At 34.1% G+C, this 24,479-nt stretch overlaps 2 protein-coding genes across 3 annotated transcripts; both read left to right on the forward strand.

Annotated features, from left to right (window-relative positions):
- Positions 1-9,168: 9,168 nt before the first annotated feature.
- Positions 9,169-15,341, forward strand: LOC133697940 (beta-glucosidase 40). The gene is made up of 13 exons (XM_062120776.1): positions 9,169-9,537; positions 11,718-11,784; positions 12,128-12,186; positions 12,392-12,467; positions 12,684-12,755; positions 12,989-13,076; positions 13,164-13,419; positions 13,576-13,691; positions 13,774-14,006; positions 14,169-14,203; positions 14,479-14,581; positions 14,800-14,908; positions 15,014-15,341. Exons 1-13 carry the CDS (start codon positions 9,400-9,402, stop codon positions 15,186-15,188), a joined length of 1,527 nt encoding a protein of 508 aa, XP_061976760.1. The 5' UTR covers positions 9,169-9,399; the 3' UTR covers positions 15,189-15,341.
- A 3,820-nt stretch (positions 15,342-19,161) lies between these two features.
- On the forward strand, positions 19,162-21,801 carry LOC133697232 (UDP-glucose 6-dehydrogenase 5-like). Of its 2 annotated transcripts, none has more exons than XM_062119673.1 (2): positions 19,162-19,312; positions 20,096-21,801. In XM_062119673.1, the coding sequence occupies exon 2, from the start codon at positions 20,116-20,118 to the stop codon at positions 21,556-21,558; it is 1,443 nt and encodes a 480-aa protein (XP_061975657.1). In that variant the 5' UTR covers positions 19,162-19,312; positions 20,096-20,115; the 3' UTR covers positions 21,559-21,801. The 2 variants fall into 2 exon arrangements, with proteins under 2 accessions (XP_061975657.1, XP_061975656.1); XM_062119672.1 differs by lacking the exon at positions 19,162-19,312 and adding an exon at positions 19,319-19,453.
- The last annotated feature ends 2,678 nt before the right edge of the window (positions 21,802-24,479 follow it).

The following is a 24,479-nucleotide window of genomic DNA, read 5'->3' on the forward strand; positions in this document are numbered from 1 at the left end:
TTAGCCGCTGAATACTGGCACAATTCAACAAACAGATTTATTAGGGACAATGACGGTGACAGTTTAAATACTTGAAAAAGCAGGAAATGAAAGATCAACAACCTACACTCCAAATCACACGGACAAGTGATGGCAATAATTGATCTGTCAAAAACAAAACTTACAGTTATTATAGAATCAAGCTTGACAGCTGATTCCAATAGATCGCCCAGCCAAAGAACAGAGGCAAGTGGAGCAGGATTTGCCAGCCCTGTGATCTCAAGCAATATATGATCACGTCTACAGGAAAAGAAAAAAAATGGGGATAGTTCACAGATAATTAAGTTGTGACATAACCTATAAGCCTAACAGTGTTGATCAAGGGAATTTTATTGACAAGCTCTTGTTTCCAGAAACACTATGTTAGGATGGGAAGGTTTAAGAGAAAATAGGAAGGGAAGAGAAGGATATTAATTCTTCAATTTTTTGGAAGGTTTTTGAAAGTAAAAGGAAAGGGGATTGCAGAATTTGCATAACCCCAAATCCCATCAAAAAATAAAAATCCAAAACCCAAAATTAGGGTGTTAAGGAGGGCAAGGAACTAGTATCCAACGACGGATACTTTCACTTTTATGATCTTTCCTGCTCCCTCTAACTAAAAGAAGGAGGTCTCCTTCTCCCGCCTATATCTTGAAACAAGAAGACGCTTACCCCACATATTCACACCCTCTCCTTTTCTTCACTAGAAACACAACATATAGAAAGAGGATCCTAAAATGATCCTGGGAAACAAGCCGATGCATGCAATTGTGCAATGAATAATGTTATTTTACTCTACGTGTCCTTTTCTGTTTTGTTCTAGCAGTGATCGCAAAGCAGGGGCAGGACAAAATCACGAAATTCAAAAAAAAAAAAGAAGTATGATTGAAAATCAGGAGAAAAAAAAATGGCACAAGACAACAAAGCAATCTAGTGTCATCTTTTATGTCGATCATACAATGGAGACAGGTGAAGGCAAATCAAATGCATTAATTAAAGAATTTCGAAAGTAGCAAAACCTTCCCTTCATCTGAACAAGTTGCTCCAGTGCTTGAACTAAACTATGCTTAACAGTGCAACACACACAACCATTTGCAAGCTCAACCCACTCTTCGACAAGAGCACCACCTTCTCTGTCATTTATCATTTCCCTTTCTACTCGAATTTCTTCCCCAAAATCATTCAAAATGACAGCAATCCTCTTTCCATGTTGAGGATTAAAGATATGGTTAACAAGCTAAATCAATCGTGAGTTAAAATATATTAAACCATAGATTACTTGAAGTATATTAAAAAACCATCTCAATCTAATTGCTTAAACTATTAAGTGAAGTCTCATAATATAATTTATATTATTTTCTAATACATTCTTTCAAGTAAAAGTTTCTTGGGTTTGAAACTTGCACAGGTCCACACTATCTTGTATTTAATTTTTATTAAATAAATAGAGATGATAAGATTCGAACTCATGACTACTTGATCATTAAAACTCTGATATCATGTCAAAAAATTATTTCAATCAATAGTTTAAATTTTTAGATTAAATTTAAAAATATAATTTATATTATTTTCTAATAAAATGTAGCTTCAATGAATTGTCAATATTTATTTGAAAAAAGAAGAAGAAGAAGCATTTGATTACATTACAAGTACTAACACTCAGTTTTCTTCTGCAAGAAGAAGTGATTCAATAAATACACAGAAATATAAATACACCAAAACAAGCCTAGATAAATGAATGAGGCAGCTTCTCAATAATCATTAACAGAATTATGCATATAGTGATTAACTTATTAAGACTGAAGGGGATTTACAGTGGATTTGCCAGCACCGAGATAGCCTGAGATGACCGTGAACCCGACAGAAACGTCATCGCATTGAGGTTATTTTGAAAAAACGAGGAGGTCTGTACAGGCATGTTCCTTCAATTTGAGCTGTGAGATGCGCATCGTCGTCTTCCTTCTCCGTTTTCAAATTTTCAATCACCTCGGCGTCTCTTTCCTTCTCTTTTTCGGAAATATGGCTTTCCTTCTTATTATTTTGGGCATGTTTGGTTAAAGTGTTTTTTTCTTTGCTTTAACCCAAAAAGAAATCAAATCAAATCCAAAACCCATTCAAGACCAAAAAGAAAAGCCCATAAACTAAATATCAAAAGGGCTCGTACAAATGAAACAGCTTCTGCTATCCAAATGATAACAATGATGATATTGTTTAAAATAAAATAAAAAAATAGGCAAACACCTTTTGTAGTCAAATAAATAGCATTTTTTTTAATTTTTAAGGATAAATAAATAAAAAGGACCCAGAATAAGGTGATGTGTTCAATTATCAGAAGAAAGCATTGAAATTTGTAATTTGAAAATCTTTAATTTCACTATTTGAGCCCACTACTTACAGAGTTTTTTAAATGGAGCCCTCAACGGAAATACAAAGTATAGGCCCAGTCTAGATCAAGCTCAATGTCCATCAAATCCCAGTCCAAAGAGAAAACAAGACCCCTCCCGCTTTCAAGGCCTGATTTCACACTCGCCCATTTCCTGCGTTTTCCGATGATGATTTCATTTGTATTTTTTAAGGTTATATCAGATACAGTCAAAACCGATCTAATCTAGTGACCTGCATCGAGCTGAACCCCGTTAGTCAATGGTAGAGGCGTGGAACCTTTCAAAAACTACTTTTATCATACTAAACCGAGGTTTCTAAATCCAATGTTGATATGCTTGAATAATTCTTTGTTTTTAATATATTTGCTGTCTCTCCAAAGCAAATATATGTTTTTATCTCCGTTGCGTGCATGTTTTTTTTTTTACTAGATATATATACTAGAGTGCAAAATGGTATATATATATATAATAATCCCAGTCCTTGAAGCCGTTAAGTTTTAACCAAATACAGCTCCTCGCTGAGCTTGTTGACAACAATCTGCAGCGAGCGGATGCGTGCAAGTTTAGGCTCGCCCAAATGAAACAGCTTCTGCTATCCAAATGATAACAATGATGATATTGTTAAAAAAACAAAAATAAAGTAAAAATAGGCAAACACCATTTGTAGTCAAAGAAATAGCATTTTTATTTTTTTATTTTTAAGGATAAATAAATAAATAAAAAGGACCCAGAATAAGGTGATGTGTTCAGTTATCAGAAGAAAGCATAGAAATTTGTAATTTGAAAATCTTTAATTTCACTATTTGAGCCACTCCCTAAAGAGTTTTTTAAATGTAGCCCAAGCGGTAATTTCCTTCGGCTCGGTAGAAATACAAAGTATAGGCCCATTCTAGATCAAGCCCAATGTCCATCAAATCCAAGTCCAAAAAGAAAACAAGACCCCTCCTGCTTAAAGGCCTGATTTCACACTCGCCCATTTTCCTGCGTTTTCCGATGATGATTTCTTTTTTTATATTTTTTTTAAGGTTATATCTGATACAAAACCGATCTCATCTGGTGACCTGGCATCAAGCTGAATCCCGGTAGAGGCGTAGAACCATTCAAAAACCGGGATAGGCTATGGCCCCACTATAATTTTCACCTGCAATAGTATACTTCAGTAATAGATTATTTACCATGCTATGATATGAGAAGGACTGGATCAATTTTAAAAAAAAATTAAATAAAAAATATTCAAACATCATCAACAAATTCTCAAGAAGTAGAAAAAAAAAGAAATTTGTTATAATCTGGTTAACTTTATAAGGAAATCTAGAGATAATTTTAACAATATATATATATATATAGTTTGACTAAATAAAGTTTCAAAATAATATATTTAAAAAATATATATATTAAGATAATAACATATTGCTTTAATCCGGGTTAACCTTGGTTAACATATAAAATTCATGACTCTAATCGCACGATAACCTCATAAAAAATAAATAAAAAATATATTAGAATCTAATTTTTAATCAACAATGTTAAAGAATAGAATTTAAAAAGGTCGATAAAAAATGTCAAAAAAAGCCCAAGTTAACCTGTCAAACCTAGATCATAAGACTGCGATAACCTAATAAAAAAAAATTATGAAGCTCAGTTCTTAATTAATCTAATATTGAAAGATAAAATTAAAAGTAAAAATCAATTAAGAAAGGAAAAAAAAGACCCAAATCAACTCGGGTTAATCCGTCAAACTCCTGACTCGGATTATGAGATTGAGATAACCAAGGGCGAAGCCAGGAATTTTTCCTATCCTGGACTATTAAATAAATATATAAATTTTTTATAAGATAAATTATTAACTCATGTACATGAATTTTTCAAGTTAACATTAAGTTTTTAATTCAAATACACTACCCAAAATATTAAAAAATAAATTTAAAAGTATATAAAATTAAAGTGAAAGTAAAAATAAACTCACTATTAAAGTTACATTCTTCGATGTTTTGTGAAATATAATTCATCTATAATCAAATCTGAATCGATATTGTAACAACCCCTCAACCGGGATAAAATGACAATCTCATGTCAACTGAAAAACAAAGTACTTCAATTGTTTTCCTCTCTCAATTCTTCCTTCCTTCACTTGATTCTTCCTTAGATTAGTATTTTATAAGTTGGAATTTGTAAGTTTACAAGGTTATTCTCTCATTTTTTCTTTTTTTTCTTTTTCTATTCTACTTCTGCTCAATCGGCAACATATGCAAGGAAGGAAGAACTGATTTGTTTAATTTTTTTAATGGTAAATAACCATTTTATCCTTAATGAGTCGTTTTGCTTTTATTTGAGATTTTTTTTCAGCACTACCAAACTCTGTTCATCCTAAAATTTTAACCAGATTTTATTTAATATATTTTAAGATCCCTCCTAAAATTTCAGCTCAAACTGATTGTCGAATTGAAAATTGCACCTAATAAAGTAAAACTGGTCAAATTGTGATTTTTTATCAAATTTCTGAATTTATCTAAAAATTCTAAAATTTTAACCTAATCTAAAGCATTATATTAGAAGACTCCACGTAAATTTTCAGAATTTTTTAATATGTCAATTGAAAATTGAAAATTTTCTTTATATAAAACTAGTAAAAAAATATTGATAAAATCTTAACCTGGGTTAGAGCCCACCCGAGCCCATACATGCCTCCGCCCTTGGAGATAATCTCGTAAAAAAAACTAAAATAAAATATAAAATTTAATTTTTAATTAACTCAAGTGTTTAATGATGAAAAAAATCAATTAAAAAAAGCTAACAAAAAAAAAACCAAGTTAAAAAGACCTTTTAAAAAAAAACCAATTGATTGCCACTGTCAAACAAGAAGGCAGAAGCCATGATGTAACCAAAAAAAAATAATCTTCATTAAACATCTAAAAATATTTTATCATACTAAACGAAGGTTTTGAAATCCAATGTTGATATGCTTGAATAGTTGTTTGTTTTTAATATATTTGCTGTCTCTCCAAAGCAAATATATGTTTTTATCTCCGTTGCGTGCATGTTTTTTTTTTACTAGATATATATACTAGAATGCAAAACGGCATGATATATATATATATATATATATATATATATATATATATATATATATATATATATAAAATAATCCCAGTCCTTGGATCCGTTAAGTTTTAACCAAATACAGCTCCTCGCTTAGCTTGTTGACAACAATCTGCAGCGAGCGGAGGCGTGCAAGTTTAGCGTTGCCGTCTTCCCTACCCTTCGAAGAAAAGATAAAACCGAATTACAATAAATAAACAAACAAATAAATAAATGAAGGATGATACGAGGTTCGCCCGACCGGGACTCGGTACAGTGTACTCTAAAACATTGTTGTTGCAAGGCACGAACATGCAACTGAAAATATTGCTTTTAATGGCGCCTTGTAAAGGCTTTCGTTTACATTTTTTATTCTTCAAATAACGAAAAAGCCCTAGATTTAAATGCATGAAATCAGCACGCCTCGATGCCTATTAATCAAGTTATGGATTTGAGTAGGTTGAACTCGTGGTTAAAGAATATATATCTGGAAATAAAATTTCTTATAAATTTAAGAAATAAAATTTTATAAATTTTACAATCTGGAAATTAATAATTTCTTTAATCCATTATATAAAAGTGACCTTTGGTACTCTCCATGCTAATAGTGTCCCTACATATGATACCCCATGGCCTTGGGGAAAATTAATTGATGACCCTTTCTTGTAATATAATATTTACCAGAACTGAATATTAGGGCAGAATATCCATGTGTAATCTTGGTTGTTGAGTTTGGTTGGTTTACCTAGTTTGCTAATTGTTTTTTTGGGGTTATTTTTTATTACATTAATCTACATTTGATTTGATTTGTTTGAAATTAGATTTTATTTTTTTATTTTTTTTATTAATTTATTTATATTTCATGACTTGTCTTGTATATTTGGTATGCTTACTTGAATTAGCTTAGGTTTTTTTTTCTTATATTTTTTTAATTGGTTGGAATCCTAAGTTCCTCATTTTTTACGTTTTGGCGACTTTGACTTTTTCTTTATAATTCATTTTTGTTTAAAGTGGTTTGTAATTAATTGTTGTTATCTTTTCTTTTATTATGATCGGGTCTACATCATGAGTTGCCTTTTTTTTTTTTTTTAACTTTTTTAAAATATGCTTGTGTTGCCTAAACGTGGCCCACAAATTTAGTGCTTATTATTTCTAAAAGATAGCATATTTGGAACTTACGAGCTCATATATATATATATATATATATATATATATCACTTACCATATGTATCAAAAAAATATTATTTTAATTAATTTTTTTGTGTTTTTTTTAAGAATAAACATGTTAAATAGTTAGGTTTTAACCGAATCATTTTAATTTTTTTTTAACCCAGATTAATCTATGCCTTGGGTTAACAAGACCAATCTGAATTTTAAAATAATATCATTAGTTATATGTTAAAAAAATTCAACAAGAGAATTAAGGCAAAAAGTTCGGGGAAAATTAAAAGTTATATACAGAGAGAGAAAACTCTGATTCATAACGTTGGCGCTGCCTTGAAGTTTAGGAAACTTATGTCTTGTAATTTTTTTTTTAAAAAAAAACAAGAAGAAGAAGAAGAAGAAGATCATTCAAGTTATTAACTGTCTAAAATTCCCGAAGACGCATGTTTTATTAACAGCAAACTGTCAATTCACTCCGGGACCCGAGCAAGGATCGAAAAGTTGGCAATCATATTCCGCGAGTTGATCCGAGAAGTGGTGAGGAACACGAACATTGAAAAAAACAACGTCCAAGTGCCTCGAAAAGAAAACACCCTTGTGAAATTGAGGAAAATGACTTGCGGTCCTCTTCAATGTGCATGCATGAATCTGAGGAAAATTGACTTGCGGCCCCCTTTTAAATTTCTTCTAAAATCATGATGCATTATTGCACTTTAATATAAAATTATATTACAATATATATATCTCAATAGTAATATATAAATTACATTTTATCTCTATTAAAAATTATGTTTTAAAATTATTGAACTCTTGAAATATAAACTGGTCCCATTTTTCCATTAATTCCTTTCTTATTTTATACTTCACGCATAGGAATTTAAAGAGCATAAAACAAAAATTTTAAATCACTCTCAACCTATATATTGCTAATATATATATTAAAAGTCAGAGAAATTTTGTATTTATAAAGTAAAGGTTAGTTAATGGAGTTTGCTTTGTAGGGTTTTATATAGTTATGCATATTAAAAGAATAATAGAGTGATAGAAAATATGGATAATTCATTTATATTCGCTAATTTGAACCAAATAGAATCGAATAAAGACATAACCAACCGGAGTGGATGATGTTCATGATCAATAGATGAGGTGAGATTGTCATCTGTGTGCCTGTGCCTGCGCATGTGTATATGGATGCAGATAGAAGTTAAATCTCTATTTACAATTAGTGAAATACATATTTTTATCTTGTGATCGAATGTAGTGTTATAAAATTCAATTTTAGATAGTGATTTTATCTGTATTTTTCATTTTTCTTGACAATTAGTTCAACCAACCAGTTACCGGATTTCAATGGTTTTGATTGAGTTCTATTGCATCCTTTGCATGTCCAACCTGAATCACCAGGCCATGAATTAGTGGCGATGCCACTGGATCCGCTCAATAACATTAATCAAGCGACCCATATTTCTGTAGCTCTATCGGCGCGTGGTGCTTTTCCCAAAGCTTAGAGCCGGCAGGAAAATACACTTGCACGTGGATTTCTCACTAGATCGTTTTCTGCTCAAGCAATCATGCAAAATTTGGTTGCCCATTGGCCAAAAATGGCAATAATTCAAGGACAACTGAAGTGGGCAAGGGATGATCCCTCATTGCTGTATCTGACGGGGAAAAAATCTCAAAGAATATGATGTTTCTAAATCGTTGATCGACCCAAGACATCTCTTCCATGAGATCACAACGAGGGTTTCACGTGCAGCACAAGAAGGAATCGATTACCAGCAGACTATATTTTTCCATGTGTTTATAGAGTAATTGTCAGTTGGGATCAGCAAGTCAAACTAAAACTCAACCGATACCATCAAAGGAAGGCGAATATAGTTCACGTTATAAAAAATCCACGGACATGCCGAGCCCCTTGTTCTTGTTAATATTGCACAAGGAAGTCCTGATGTGACTGAAATAATCGCAAGATTCTCAGAACAAAATGAAAATTTTAACCTAACTCCTTTACAATTTTCTTTCTCAAGGACGAAATACAGATGTTAGCTTTCTTTTCCGGAAAAGAAAATATCACTTTTTTCCCCGGATTCCGCTATCAAGTCGGTCCGAGTTTAATAATTATAATCTTGCTATCAGCACAAAACGAGAAAAACAATTATGTAAAACAAAATCTCAATATTTATCTTAAAGCAAATCCAATATAGGCTTATTGTGGGATGCACAGAAACGTGTGAATGTAGGGCTTTTAAAATCTCAATCCTATATAATTATGATCCCCGTAACCATCACCATTTTAAATTCATAAAAAAAAACTCGAGACATATTCCAGCACCATCTCATTAATTACCACCTTCCACATTCCCACCGTCGACTATGCCCCAACGACGAACCCTTTCCATATCGCGTCAGGATTATTTAATCCTCTAGTCCCTTTTAATCTCTATCCATTAGTTTTAGTATATAACATTGTCCAAATTATTAGTCTCAATTAGTTTTTGTACGAGTCAGCCAGCCAGCCAGCTAGCTAACTCCACAAGCATTCTGTTCTTGTTGCGTCATATATTTACTACTTCTCTTGTTCTTCACATCTGAATCATTTTCTCCTTATAAATCCAAACCAATCTCTGTCTCGGTATAGATTTACCCCCCCCCCCTCCTCCCTCTTTCTGGGTGTGTCTCTATATATAGGCGCATTACCTGTCATCATTATTAATTAACCAAATCGATTTCTGCATCAAAAGATCGGCAATACAGGATGCTACCGAGAGGAGTCCGCATTGCCTTTCTCATAGTAGTGCTAGTAGCTTTTGAGATTCAGACATCCTTGTCACAGATTAATAGGGCGAGTTTTCCAAAGGGTTTTGTCTTTGGGACAGCCTCTTCTGCTTTCCAGGTTTGTGTAATCTCTTTTAATTGATTAAACCTCCTGCTTTCTTCTTGAAAATGCCAGTGAAGCATGCATATTTTCTCTCTTTTATGTTTCCTATCGATTAAAAAAGAGAGCCCGTACACATTCAGAGGGAAAGAAAACATTATTGAGAATGTGTGCGTGTTCTTATTGAGTTCAAAGCTCAACATTACCAAACTCACCCACCGATGCTTAAAGCAAGCTCTGCCAATGACGCTTTCCTGGTGGTTATTTTTTGTCTTTAGAAAATGACTTACAACTGGTTATTGAAAGAAGTGTATTTGTCTTGAACTTTCCAAGTTATGCCATTTCCTCGTGACATACAAGCCGTGCCGTTTAATGCTTTTAGCCAATTGTCTTCTGTCTTTACTCTTCTTTAGGTGGATGCCTGTTAGCTACTTTTTGTCAGATACGTACCATTTGTGTGGTTTCTCGTAATTTAGAGACGCTAAAATTCTTTTCCTGTTTTTTTAGGGATTTTTTTTTTGAATTTAAGGAATTGTTAGAGTGGATGCGTAAGGTCAAATTTTGTCAAACTATTCTAGTAGTTTTTGGTACACACTAAAACGAGTAGAGACACAGACTCGCCGAGTAACTAGGGCCGCTCCGGAGGACCGTTGCTGTTTCCCTGGTTTTATGAAAGAACCACTGTATTTTGGAACATATGCAAATAGCCCCTCGTTCTTTCTTTCTTTCCTTTTCTCTCCGTGTTCAGGATGCCCAGTCGCTCCGTTTTCTCAGGTGTTGACCTGGGGCAATTTTACCACGATGTTATTGCAAATAACAACTATAAAAATCATACTAGTGGTTCTTGATAATTTGAGATTGAAATTTGCATACTAAATATGAAAATTTATTTATTTATTTCATTATTATATACTTATTTTTTTATAATTGAACGAGTGTAACATGATATTATCCCGAAGTTGGTCTAGGTTAATCTAACTGATTTGGTTTGGTTTACTATATATAAAAAGAAGGAAAAATTAGACAGTCCTGATCAATGAGTTCACACTTTGTTTGAGGAAAAGGATTAGAATCTTTTAGTGAGCCGGTCAGCTGAGCATGCCACCAATTATTTCCTTTAGTTATTGTTTGTTGGCACAAGGAGAGTTTTTTTTTTTTTTTTTGGGTAACTTAACACGGTAAGAAAAATAATAAAATAGCACGGTCCAGATTAATTATTTGCAACTAGTGTTGCAAATGACACGTAACTCGCAAGTTGTAGATATCAATTGAGACTCAATAAAGAAACATGTCTAAGAATAGTTTTTCCTGTCTTTACCTCTCTGTCAAGAGAAAAAAAACCCAGTTCACATGACCACCACAATTTTACCAGCCACAATTCATCAATTTTTTCGGTCACAATTCATTCCCAACCAACACAATTAAACACAAAATGTAACTACATCCATATCATGTAATGTAATTAACATAATTTGATCTCACCTAATTCCTATATATAATATAATTACATCTAAAAATCACCTCAACTCGTGAAATTACCTATACCACCACCCCAACTCTTCCAACTCGAGGACAAGCCTCTAACAATCATGTAAGGGTCAACACTAATATCACCCTAGTTGATAGATAGGTCTGAGACATTTATGGATGGTTCTACGTTTTCAATACTATCTTGATAAGCAATCTCATCTTCTACCACAACACAAATTGAGCATAGTGTTAACCATAAAATATCTCATCTCATCGACATGAATAGCGGTTGCTGCTTTCCAATCCTTCCATAATAAGTAACGAGTCTATAATATGTATTAAAAAATAATTAGTACTCATCATCTATAATAGCATTAATAATAATATATGTTATATTTAAAAAATATTGTATATCAATCGATTTTGTCTCGAATATTAAGATGCATAATGCATCGCATTACATGGACATATCAAAAAACCTGATCATGTAGGTGCAATAAATTGGCTCTTGGTGGTCAAATAACATTTTATGTAATTATGTACGTCAATTATCAAATGACGCTGATCAAATATATGATCACTCCTAGCATTCCAAAAATATAGGTAAACTACATGAATAAGGCCACAAGTAATGCATGATATGTTCAGCTTACTGCACTATAATGTGATGTTAATTAATTGTTGCAATTATATATTATTGTTCTTAATTAATTTGATTTTATTTGCAGTATGAAGGAGCAGTGAAAGCGGATGGAAGGGGACCAAGTGTTTGGGACGAATTTTCACATACTTTTGGTAATCCTTCATTCCCAGCGGAGTCCACAGTTTGAACAGTGACAGGATCGAATGCTAATTTTCAAGCATTTGAACTAATCTTATGGCATAATTACTGCATTAATATAATTAAAGAAATCATCATTACGGGTTTAAATTGTAGAGTAGTCCTGGATATCACGTGTCGAGGCTGCATTAAGTAATTTGTAGAAGTGTTTGACCTTGCAACCATTAAACTAGTAGCTGATTGCTTCCCAAACTAATTCAAAGACCAGCTCTGAAGATGGAGTTATCAGTCAAGTTTTAGTTTCAAAATCTTTGATATTTTCTTTTAGTGAGCTTATCAAGGTGTTTGGTCCTGCAGGCAAGATACTTGATTTCAGCAATGCTGATGTGGCCGTGGATCAATATCACCTTTTTGATGTACGTCTTCTCATGCTAATCCCCCATTTTATTATAGTTGAGCAACTAAATATTGCTTGTAGATATGAAACTCAGTCAAAGTATGCTACAGCATTGGATAAAACAAAAACCCAGCAATTATACCATGTCTTCTTTAGCTTTATGAAACATTTTACTGTAGAGATAGATTTATCTAAACAGTTGACTTTGTGGTTATTGGAAACAGGAAGACATAAAACTTATGAAGGATATGGGAATGGACGCCTACAGATTTTCAATTTCTTGGTCTCGAATATATCCTAGTAAGTTTACATCAAACTATGTTAATTTTATATATATATTGGTAAATCACGGCTATTCATTCCCATGGGTGATGTCATGACAATAATAGTATGGTAAGCGCATTCTATATGTAGAGTTTACTTTTACAGACAATCGAAAGAAGAAACTGGCACCCTTTTATATAGAGACATGATGCTATAACATAGAAAAGTTTCTTACTGTGGGTCTCTGTATAGATGGAACAGAGAAAATCAATCAGGCAGGAGTTGATCATTACAACAAATTCATCAACGCTTTACTTGCTCAAGGTAAACCTTTACATTCAATCATCCTCTGGTGAGATTCATGCACTTCAGAGCTAGAAGAAGAGTTTGAGTACTTATCCTTGATTACCACTCCCCATCTAAAAGCTACCAAACTCATGTAGCTAAAAGTATCTTTGTACAGCATTCAATACAGTCAACAGCTTGTAAACACTGGTTATTGATTTTAATATGGTTTTTAATTCTCAAGGATTCGTTGTGTTGCACAAAATTTGCAGGAATTGAGCCTTATGTGACCCTATACCATTGGGACCTTCCTCAAGCCTTGCATGACAGATATAATGGATGGCTCAGCCCCCAGATCATGTAAAAGACTGTTCTCGTAATTTGCAAATACGAAATTAGAATCACCTTTATGATTTTGGTGGTTAAGATGATCTTTGTAATTTGCAGAAAGGACTTTGCAACATTCGCAGAGACATGCTTTGAGATTTATGGTGACAGGGTAAAGCATTGGATCACATTCAATGAGCCTCATACAGTTGCTATTCAGGGTTATGATGTAGGTCTCCAGGCACCAGGAAGATGCTCTATCTTTCTCCACCTCTTCTGCCGGGCTGGAAATTCAGCGACTGAGCCCTACATTGTCGCCCACAACATCCTTCTTTCTCATGGGACTGTGGCAGATATTTACAGGAAAAAGTACAAGGTAAAGGCAATAATATATACAGTGTTCTGAGCTATCGAGGAGGCCCAGCTTGCCTTTTTTCTTCATTTTTTGCTCTTATCATTTATTTTATTTTCTATTTATTTTGGTGCTAAGCTCGGGAATGATATCATATATCTATGGCATGAATTTTTTCAGGCAAAACAACGAGGATCCCTGGGCATATCACTTGATGTAATATGGTTTGAACCAGCAACAAACACCACAAATGACATTGAAGCAGCCCAAAGAGCCCAGGATTTTCAGCTTGGCTGGTATCTATGATCAAATCTTTCAGTACAGAAATAGCACTTGCCTAAAATATTTCCATGTTAATTTGTGATGTTTTTCCTCCAGGTTTATCGAACCTTTGATCTTAGGCAACTATCCGATCACAATGAGAAACAGAGTAGGGGATAGACTGCCAAATTTTACTGAAAATGACGTCGCTCTTGTTAAAGGGTCTTTTGATTTTGTTGGCATCAATCACTACACAACATTTTATGCACGAAGCAATGACTCTCTGTTTGGGGATCTAATTGGCAAAGTCCTTAATGACTCTCTCGCAGACTCTGGTGCCATAACCCTCCGTGAGTTAGCGATAATGATCCCTATAAAATAATTTCTTTTCAGCTATTTCCTTTAATTAGTAGAGATAATGAAACAGCAATGTGATTTATATATATATATATATATATATATATATATATATATATATATCTGTTAATAACTGGTGCTCTTATTCTTTTCAGCATTTGGTGAACATTTGAAGCCCATTGGAGACCGGGTATGCGCCTCGTTGAACTTAAATATTTTCATTCATCATTTAGAACACATAACAATGTCATTTGAGTGCAAAGATTACCTGTGCATTCATCTAGAAGAAAGACATTTGAGTGTTCATTGTTTCTGATTTCGTTCTTCCTTCTTCAATCCAGTTGCACTGGATTTCAGTCTGTCTAGTTCATTCTCTGATACATACAAATTCATCACTCTATTTTCTTGCAGCACTTTTGGGTTTAGTGTTTCTAACTATGCATTATCACTTATCTAAAACTGCAGGCAAGTTCTATATGGTTGTACATAGTACCTCGAGGGATGAGAAGCTTAATGAATTACATCAGGCAAAAGTACGGAAACCCTCCCGTCATTATAACTGAAAATGGTAATCTTCTGAATCGTCATTGGTTCTGTCAAAAGGCATTCAAAACCATTTCTGTGTGTTTATCTGGTCGTATAAAGTAACGTGTCAATTTATCTTAAATTCATCTCTATTTTTTTCTTGATCTCCAATTATGGAGAACGTCTTAACTGGCCCTTATAAAGCTTCGTCATGGAAGAAAAATCGCAAACAAAATCTGTCTTTTTCTGTGATCCTAACAGGGATGGATGATCCGAATAACGCCTGGACCCCCATTAAAGATGCTCTAAAGGATGAGAAAAGGATCAAATACCACAAGGACTATCTGGCAAGCCTGCTAGCTTCTATCAAGTATGGATCACTCGCCTACATGCCTCGGCGCATATATGTTCTGAGATATATAGTATGCTACTGCATGCAAACTAATACTCTATTCTATTGTTTTGGTTATTGCAGAGAAGATGGTTGCAATGTGAAAGGGTATTTTGTATGGTCCCTTTTGGATAATTGGGAGTGGGCAGCTGGTTACACTTCAAGGTTCGGTCTCTACTTTGTGGATTACAAGGACAAGCTCAAGAGATACCCCAAGGACTCTGTTCAATGGTTCAAAAAGTTCTTGACTTCTACTTAGAGTGGGGGAGCTGAAGTAAATGAAGATTTGCATAGGCAAACACACACACACACGCCCACTTTTAAAATTACATGTCCTGATTTTCTTTAAGCACTGTGTTGTAACATGATATGATATAAGAAATTTCAATTTAAGTAAAGTTTCTTTGTCCAAGCTGAAGAAAAACGCAAATTCACGATTGCCCTGATTTTGTATCGTTCAATTTTCCAATCTGTTGCCTCTGCTGTAATATTTAGTTGGTGCTGAGAAGCTTTTCCGATACTGTTATAACTAAATTAAATTAAATTAAATTATTTACTTTAAATCACAATAAACAGACTAAATTAAAAGTAAAAATAATCAATAACTAAAGTAAAAATAATAATAATTACAAAATACTATGGATCCGTGTTTATGGGTGTGGAGAATATTGTTTTCCCCACAACCTTTATTTTTTTTAATCTTAATGTAATTGTAATTGTAATTGTAATATTTATTGAAAAGAATATTAATATAACATTAGATTTTACAAATGCAATCTGCAGTTTTGAAACTTTTTCTAAGTTTCCGTCTTGATGTACAAGGAGCAACCTATAATTCCAACAACAACTAGATAACTCACACCTTCCAGTGCACCAATTGAAACTCCTGGTTCAGGAGGGAGGCCACACCCTGTTGTCCTGAGGGTTTAGAGAGACCAGGCAATTACTGGGGATGAGACAAATCCACCAGATATTGCAGCTTTCTCGATGATGCCATTGCCGCTATCATCAGTGGTCTCCTTTGCCATGCCTACAACCTTGAGGGGCTGGTGGAATCTTGTGCTTCTGTTACTGTCATGGTAATTGTGATGCTGTAGTGACAATAATGGAGAAGGTAGACGAGGGTGATAATAGCTCAAATTTGGCAAAGTCCAAGCAATTAACTTCGTTCTAAGAAATAAGAGACTTGGAAGAGCGGTGCTCTCAACTAAGGTTTTGCTACCTTATCTGTATTTTTATTGTCAACAGCAAAAGATTGAACCATTCGTTCGAAGTACCCCTTTGATCAGTGCACTGCGCAGGACTCAGCAGGAGATCTGGACCGCCAATGTTCTAATACAAGTTTACAGGAATAATATGATCCAAAAGTATGGACAGAAATGTCCTGCTTTCCCCTGATTTTTTACAGGAATATCCTAGTTTTCTTGATTTTTCACCTTATTTTTAAATTAATTTAGTTTCGATTTTTCTTGAGTTAAAATTTAATGTAATTTCGACGGGAGTTGAAATTTTATGTATCTAGCTCATCAAAATAGCTTCTCGCTCGTGGTGTTTCGTAAGGAAACATAAACAGTGAAAAAAAAAAAATAAGAAATCACTGTTTTTTTACTGCGTTCCTAACGCAGAAATTAAGCGGGGTCCAATGAATAATATATCGATTTTTTCCTTAACCAAACGACTGTAAACTGCGTTTTAAATAAAACGTAGCCACAGTTACAGAGCCAAACGGCCTCATAATAATATAGCTCGCCGCAACAAGATGGTATATTTTATGGGGCGAGAGGGAAAAAACAACCTCTAATTTATCTCTTAGTTTATCCATTTAAATGTTGATATTTGATTATTATTATTATTATTATTTAGTATATAGCTAGTATCAGACTACACATGATTATCTTATACTGGCACATGATTAAAAAATGGTTTTCACTTAAAAACAAAATTTAAAAAAAACCAGCCTTCGATTTTAATCAGCCAGTTTTTTTATTGTTTTTTTGTTTTTGATTTTAAATTACTTGTTTTAAAAAAATGGTTCACATTTTGCTTCGCGTCAGTCAAAACAGTCCATGATCACATCAATATTTAGAGTATATTTTGCAATGTGATTATAGTTGCTTTTCAAATAATTTTTTATATCGAAATACATGCCAATGATATTTTTTTATTGTTTAAAAATTATTTTTAATATCAGCACATCAAAACGATCTAAAACATACAAAAATATATTAAATTTTAACAAAAAAAATAAAAAATTTTAGAAACGTGATTTACACCGCTTACCAAACATATTTTTAATATTATTAGATGATAAAGATGCACTCAGATAAAAAAAAAAAAAGAATTAAAGGTTAATTACTACAGTAGATAGAATAAAAGGTTAGGCACTCAAATCAACACTCTATGATTGAACCAACACACAGTTGTATTGAAAAAGAAAAAATAATAATAATTAAGGAACCGGTTACCGTTTCTTTTGATATTTTGTTTTTATTCCGTTTCAAACCGTCTCTGTTATCATTATTTACGTCTCTGTTATCATTATTTACGCCCTCAACAGCAAGATCACGCGCGATGGACCACCCGTCCAGTCCGGGGACCCCAGATTAGCCATCTAACGCAAAGATCTCAAACGGTTGATTTTTTAGTTAAGATAGTTGCTTTCTTTTTTAAATCTCTTATGGCAGAAAACAAGCAATATTACAATCGAGAATAAAAAAAGAAAAGAGAAAAGAGATCCATAAAATAGTGACGTAATTCCTAACCCTGAATTCTCCGAACAGAAAACTGGCACCTGAATTTGCTTGAGCCTCAGGCGGCCCGCCCCTGAACAACGACCAACCTTTTCCTGTAAATTGCTGCTCGTCGATGTCAATTTTCAATTAATTAAGTTGCGGTGTCTTCCACGCTTAGTTATGTAAGTAATGCATCAAAGAAATCATGTCGTCGAGAACAACCGCTTTACATAAATAATTCAACCCCTTTCCTTCCGATTTGGATGTCTACCTGCCTGCCATCTTATATTTCCTCATGTGGCTTCCATCCTACTCCTCATGACCATTCCTGATATATATATATATTGGTTTATTTCCCGCCATCGTCAAAGAAAGGATAAATACAGAAGTTATTAAAAATCCTTATTTATATACTTTTTTTCTCCACATGACTATCTTAATTATTACTGCCGAGGAAAACAATAGAGAATTAGCAAAGTAAAGGAACTCGGATATTATCAAGTTTTAAAATTATATTCATGATCATGGAAGATTATTTGCAATATAAATATTAAAAGTATGATAAATTATCATGTATTTTCATATAAAATAATCATGCATATTAAGATAATAATTTTTCTATACTTTTATATATATATATATATATATATATATATATAAAATGTCTATTAAGGGACTTATTATAGTTTGAAGTATTATTTCTAAAAAATAAAAGATTTTGACTGAAAGTTAAATATATTTAAATTCGTAATCATTTATGACTAAAAGATAATAATTATGTATGTATTGAAAACATACATAATTCAATATATATATATATATATATATATATAAATAAAGCATAACAACTTATTCCATCTTGTGGTGTCACTTACCTATACCAGAATTTTTGATCTTGATCCGGTGATTGATCCAATCTAAAGCCCGAGCCATGAGTTTTAATCAAATTACTGGATTTTGATCGGGTCACCTGAATCAATCTTAATTTTTTTTTGTTAATCAAAACGATATTATTTTGGTTAAAATAATACTAGTTACAATCAAGTTTTTAATCAAATTTTATCGAATCGCCTGAGGTTTTTATTTTTTCTTAAACCTGATCCAATTCCAACTCTAAATTAACTGGGTTTTAAATCAACCAATCAAGTTAAACCTTGTTTTAAAACTATGACATGTACAAGCCATGCTGTCGGTGCCTCAATAATGCTAGCGCTAGGGTGTGAAACTTACCTTGTTTGAAAATTGAAATACATCTCACGATTTACTTCCCCCCCTGTATATTTTATTTTTTTAATGACCCTGGAGAAAACACCATGTCCCATTTGCTGTTGACACTTGACACTGACCAATGGTGATATTTACGCTCTGACCATAAAAAAAAAAAGAACAAGAAGATTTAAAAAAAGAAAAAGAAAAAGAAGAGAGTACAATGTAAAAAAACACACTTTTGATTTTGATTTTTGTTTTCTTGTGGAATGAATTTGCTTTCCTAGTTCGATTAATTAATTAGTTCAAAAGTAGGTAGCTAATGTGCAACGAGGAGAGAAACGTGTCACTGTGTCAGTGCTCATTTGGGTCATCATGCAATGTTATGAAATGGAATTAGATCTTGAAACGAGACTCTAGGCATGCGAGTATGTATAAATACAAGGTAAAAGTCTCTCCATTTCCCTCATTCTTCGGCATAACAAGCTCCCGCCTTTGCCTTCCCTTTCTATCTCTTATTCTGCATTTTCCCAATTATCTAGACCTCCAACCCCCGTTTTACTGAAAGAACCAGCAGATCACAAAGGTAACTGTTCTAGTCTTTCTCTGATCTCTGTCTGCCTGGTTGCTCTATGCATGCTTCTTTTTGGCTGTCGTGTTTTGTACATGTAGGTGGTTTGCTGTTTTTTGGGCTTTTTTGGATGATGGGTTTTTGGCATAGTGCACAATTCTGTTTGATGATGGATAGATCTGTTGTGGTTGATCTTTGTTAATTTATGGGATATTTGATCTATGCTTCCTCTAGATCTAATTCTGGTACAGGTGATTTTGATCCCTAACTCTTGCAAGAAGGGTTTTGAAACGTTGGACTTAAATTGTTGTTTCACTAATTTCAGAGCTCTTATTTCTTGCTTTATAGTGCAATCTTGGATCTGTGATTTTTAAGGTAACGGAATCCATAAATCTAATATTCTGAGCCCTTTTGTCTCTCTGATATAAACCATTTTATTGGTCTGGCTTGTTAAGATTTAAACAAATTGAATCATGATTTCATGCGAAAGCATGTTGTAGCGTGCTTCGAATTATGAAGATTTTAGTTTTCAAAGCGTACGTGTATTAATGGAGTTTTCGGAGGGAATATTTGGTTTTAGCTTGGAGGAAGAATTTGTATTCAAGATCTGTTGATGTGTGCTTCCCCACTGAAATGTGATTTTGATTCTATTTTTAGGCTATCCATTACATATAAATATGGTGAAGATCTGTTGCATTGGAGCTGGCTACGTCGGTGGGCCTACCATGGCTGTGATTGCACTGAAGTGCCCAAAAATTGAAGTAGTAGTTGTTGATATTTTTGAGCCTCGAATCATTGCCTGGAATAGTGACCAACTCCCCATTTATGAGCCAGGCCTCGATGATGTGGTAAAACAGTGCAGGGGAAAGAACCTCTTCTTTAGCAAAGATGTGGAAAAGCATGTGGCTGAGGCTGATATAGTCTTTGTATCTGTGAATACACCAACCAAAACTCAGGGACTTGGAGCTGGCAAAGCAGCTGATCTAACTTATTGGGAGAGTGCTGCTCGTATGATTGCAGATGTTTCAAAATCTGACAAAATTGTTGTTGAGAAATCAACAGTTCCAGTGAAAACGGCAGAAGCAATTGAAAAGATTTTGACCCACAACAGCAAAGGCATCAACTTTCAGATTCTCTCCAACCCAGAATTTCTTGCTGAGGGAACTGCAATCCAGGACCTTTTCAAACCAGACCGAGTCCTTATTGGTGGCAGGGAGACCCCAGAAGGGCAAAAGGCAATTCAAGCATTGAAAGATGTTTATGCCCATTGGGTTCCTGCGGAACGGATCATATGCACCAATCTCTGGTCTGCTGAACTGTCGAAACTTGCTGCAAATGCCTTTTTGGCACAAAGGATCTCTTCTGTTAATGCCATGTCGGCACTATGTGAAGCCACTGGTGCAGATGTCTCCCAAGTGTCACATGCTATTGGCAAGGACACAAGGATTGGGCCTAAGTTCTTGAATGCAAGTGTGGGTTTTGGTGGATCATGTTTCCAGAAGGATATCTTGAACTTGGTCTATATTTGCGAGTGCAATGGCCTCACTGAGGTTGCAAACTACTGGAAACAGGTCGTTCGGGTGAATGAGTACCAAAAGACCCGTTTTGTGAACAGGGTGGTTTCCTCCATGTTTAACACTGTCTCGGGTAAGAAGATTGCAATTTTAGGATTTGCTTTCAAGAAAGACACGGGTGATACAAGGGAGACCCCGGCCATAGGTGTTTGCCAGGGCTTGTTAGGTGACAAGGCTATATTGAGCATATATGACCCTCAGGTTCCACAGGAACAGATTCAAAGGGATCTCTCAATGCACAAATCTGAATTGGACAAGCCCCCTCATCTTCGGCCAGTGAGCCCCATAGCTATCGAGCAAGTTACTTGCGTGCGGGATGCTTATGAGGCGACAAAGGGTGCTCATGGGATCTGCGTTCTAACTGAGTGGGATGAGTTCAAAACTCTTGATTACCAGAAGATCTATAATGACATGCAGAAGCCTGCTTTTGTTTTTGATGGACGGAATGTAATGGATGTTGATAAGCTGAGGCAAATTGGGTTTATTGTTTACTCCATTGGCAAGCCATTGGATGCCTGGCTGAAGGACATGCCTGCTGTAGCATAATACCTGCATTTTTGAAGTGGCGTGGGGAAGGTTGTAGTAGAATCACATATTGCGAGACGCTATCATATATCTTTCATTATTGTTGTCTTTATTTAGCCATATATATTTTAATAGTTCTGGGATTCGATTGTTTCTTACTTTGCGGTGGATGGGTTCCCTGACGCCATTGTGTCGGGATGTCCTTTGTTGGCAGCAAAATATTATCCGTTCCTGTTTAATGTAATAAATCAGAACATCTGGGAACTTGAGCTCTCTTTGCCCACCATGTATGCATGCATGCATCTATGCATCATTCACCGCATCTCCTGGATGGCTGGATCTTATGTGAGTTCATGGGAAAGAAAAAAAGACATCACATTATGCGTTTATCAGTTGAGAACACCTGCAATTTTGTCTGTTGACGTGAACGAAAGTAGTTAGGATGCCATGCTATGGTTATGGTGACTTTCATTTCATGGAAGAATTCGGCGAAATCTATCAGCTGTCCTTTTACACTTCAGTACGTGTTTCAAGTTTCAATCGGGTCTCTATGCTCCTATTTGCGTCAATTAAGCTCTTAACTCTCAAGGACGTAGCGTAAATTGGTAATTCAGAAATTCAGTTGTGCAAACAGATTCTGTATATGAAAATTACGATCTTCATTAAGACGCCCTTCATTTCTTTGGAAAATCGAAGACAATCGAAAAGGTTCACTTCTATTAATTCCTTATAAATTGGCAATTGATTCTCTAACAATGATCAACTCAATGTGCAACAAATGTGATCAGAAGGGAAGAAAAAGCGTTCACAGTTACTTAAAATGAGGCACATGGACTAATTAACATGTCATTAATTTTATTTATCAATTTATCTTTTCACCGAAGAACAGATATTCATTGATAGAATAGGAAGCTCACTCTTGTAATTGATGGAGTCTTCCTACCAGTGCATGATTATCAAAACTAATAGGCTCTTTCAGGACAATCGATGCTACTCTATATCATAAAATGTTCAGATAGCTATTAGACGTGGTTCTTCGAATAAGTTCTTTTCATCCCCATAAATCCATCTCTAAACCCAGACGAACAACTTCCCTCGTGGCCGTTGCTTCATACATTGGTGATGGAACCCTCTTATAATAGTAGCAGCCTCGGTACTGGTAAAAGAATTTCCAATCACTTTAATGCTTCCTAACTTCCATTCTCCTTTAAATCCCCGTCAAAATTCTGCCTGCTCATATTTTCTGGAGGGAGATTCCAAGACAAGCTTAGACTGTTCCTTTGGAACTCCAGTTATTGTTGATGTGACCTGTGTTAGCAAAAGCGACGACTTCAATACTCCTTGAATTAATCTGCACTCTTCTGCACGGTCTCTACTACAGAACAACTTTCCTTTGGATCACGAATCCATTCCTAGCTTTTCAAAGACGCCGCAAATCACACAAGTCAATTCCTTAGTAAGCTCTGGGTTTGGTCGCTGATCAATGGGTCTGCACAGGTCAATCCACCGTTCAGTGAAATTTGATCTTCCAATAACCTCGGAGTGAGAGTGGCACAATGACTACTTCAAAGATTTGAAGAGCCTCAAAACAGACTATTTTTGCTTATTAGCATGTTTTTTAAAAAATATTGATAAAATAATATTGTTTCAAAAGGAATCGGAGAAATATCATAGTTTGTACATGTTGTAAAGAACATAACATTTAAGCTTGTCGGTACTCAGAATCACAACATTTCAAAAAGATATGAAACTGACTGCATATGAGAAGGAGAGAAAATAAGTAAAAAAAGAACATCTGGAGACACAACAAACCTCTAATTACCGCATCTTCAATATCATTGAAAAAATATCGACGAAATGAATACAACGATACCAAAAAAATATCATCAACGGTGACCCGAGTGTGCTACACTTGCTATCCAAAGTTAGTAAGTGGTTCGCTTGCCTTTGACAGTAAAAGTGACCCCCTCTATTCATTGTTGGTGACTTTTTTGATGTCGTTGGATTTATATCATCGAGATCTTTTTTATAATATCAATAATATATAGCAATCAAAGCTTTAGTGTGTCACTGAATCTTTTTTCTTTCTTTTTCTCTCTCCTCTCTCTTCACAAATTACAATGAGAAGAGGGTATAAAGAAAAAAGAAATAAAAAAAAAGACTACGAAGACACATCAAAGCTCCAATCAAGACATCACTGGTATCATCGAAAAGAATTGAACGAGATGAATTCAATGATAACAAGAAGGTCACCAATCTTGATGCCAAAGACAAGTAAACCACTCATCACCTTTAGACGACAAATGTTGCACACTCGGGTAGTCATTAATGACCTTACTTGATATTGTTGGATTCATCTTGTCAAGATATTTTCAATGGTATCAATGATGTAGTAATTGAAGATTCAATGTGTCTATGTTGTCTCTTTCTTTATTTTTTTCCTCTCTCCTCTTTCCTCTCTTCTTATGTACAACCCGTTGCACTTTTTTTTTTTGAAATGTCGCAATTCTGAATAGCGACAAGCTTGAAGGTCACATTTTCTAATCACGACAAGTACAAACTATGTGCCAATTCTTTTTATAGTGTTATTTTACCAATATTAACAAAATTGCTAATTTTCAAAGAAAAAAATCCTCAAAATAATTAGTGAAGAGATGCATCTTACTTTTTATGATCATATAACACAATTTAGGTGTCGTTTGTTTTGAAACCCAACCGTGCTTCTAAAAAATTTTGAATTTTTTCTAATTTAATTTAATTATATATATATATATATATTTGAATCGTTTCAATTTACTAATATTAAAAATCAATTTTACAAAAAAAAAAAAAATTATTTTAATGAAGTTTCAAATAAAAAATAATTTGAAAACAACCACAACAATATTTATGAGTTTTATGTTACCCTTTCAAAGTTTAACAATACATATGCACCTTTTGGG

Source organism: Populus nigra, chromosome 6 (genome assembly GCF_951802175.1).
Source record: "Populus nigra chromosome 6, ddPopNigr1.1, whole genome shotgun sequence".
Taxonomy (NCBI): Eukaryota; Viridiplantae; Streptophyta; class Magnoliopsida; order Malpighiales; family Salicaceae; genus Populus; species Populus nigra.

What these genes read in the sequence shown, in the direction of transcription:
- LOC133697232 (XM_062119673.1), top strand. Translation starts at nt 20,116, where the DNA reads ATGGTGAAGATCTGTTGCATTGGAGCTGGCTACGTCGGTGGGCCTACC.
- LOC133697940 (XM_062120776.1), top strand. Translation starts at nt 9,400, where the DNA reads ATGCTACCGAGAGGAGTCCGCATTGCCTTTCTCATAGTAGTGCTAGTA. An exon ending in TGGCTCAGCCCCCAGATCAT is followed by an intron (nt 13,077 to 13,163) that starts GTAAAAGACTGT and finishes TGTAATTTGCAG; the next exon opens with AAAGGACTTTGCAACATTCG. An exon ending in TTTACAGGAAAAAGTACAAG is followed by an intron (nt 13,420 to 13,575) that starts GTAAAGGCAATA and finishes GAATTTTTTCAG; the next exon opens with GCAAAACAACGAGGATCCCT.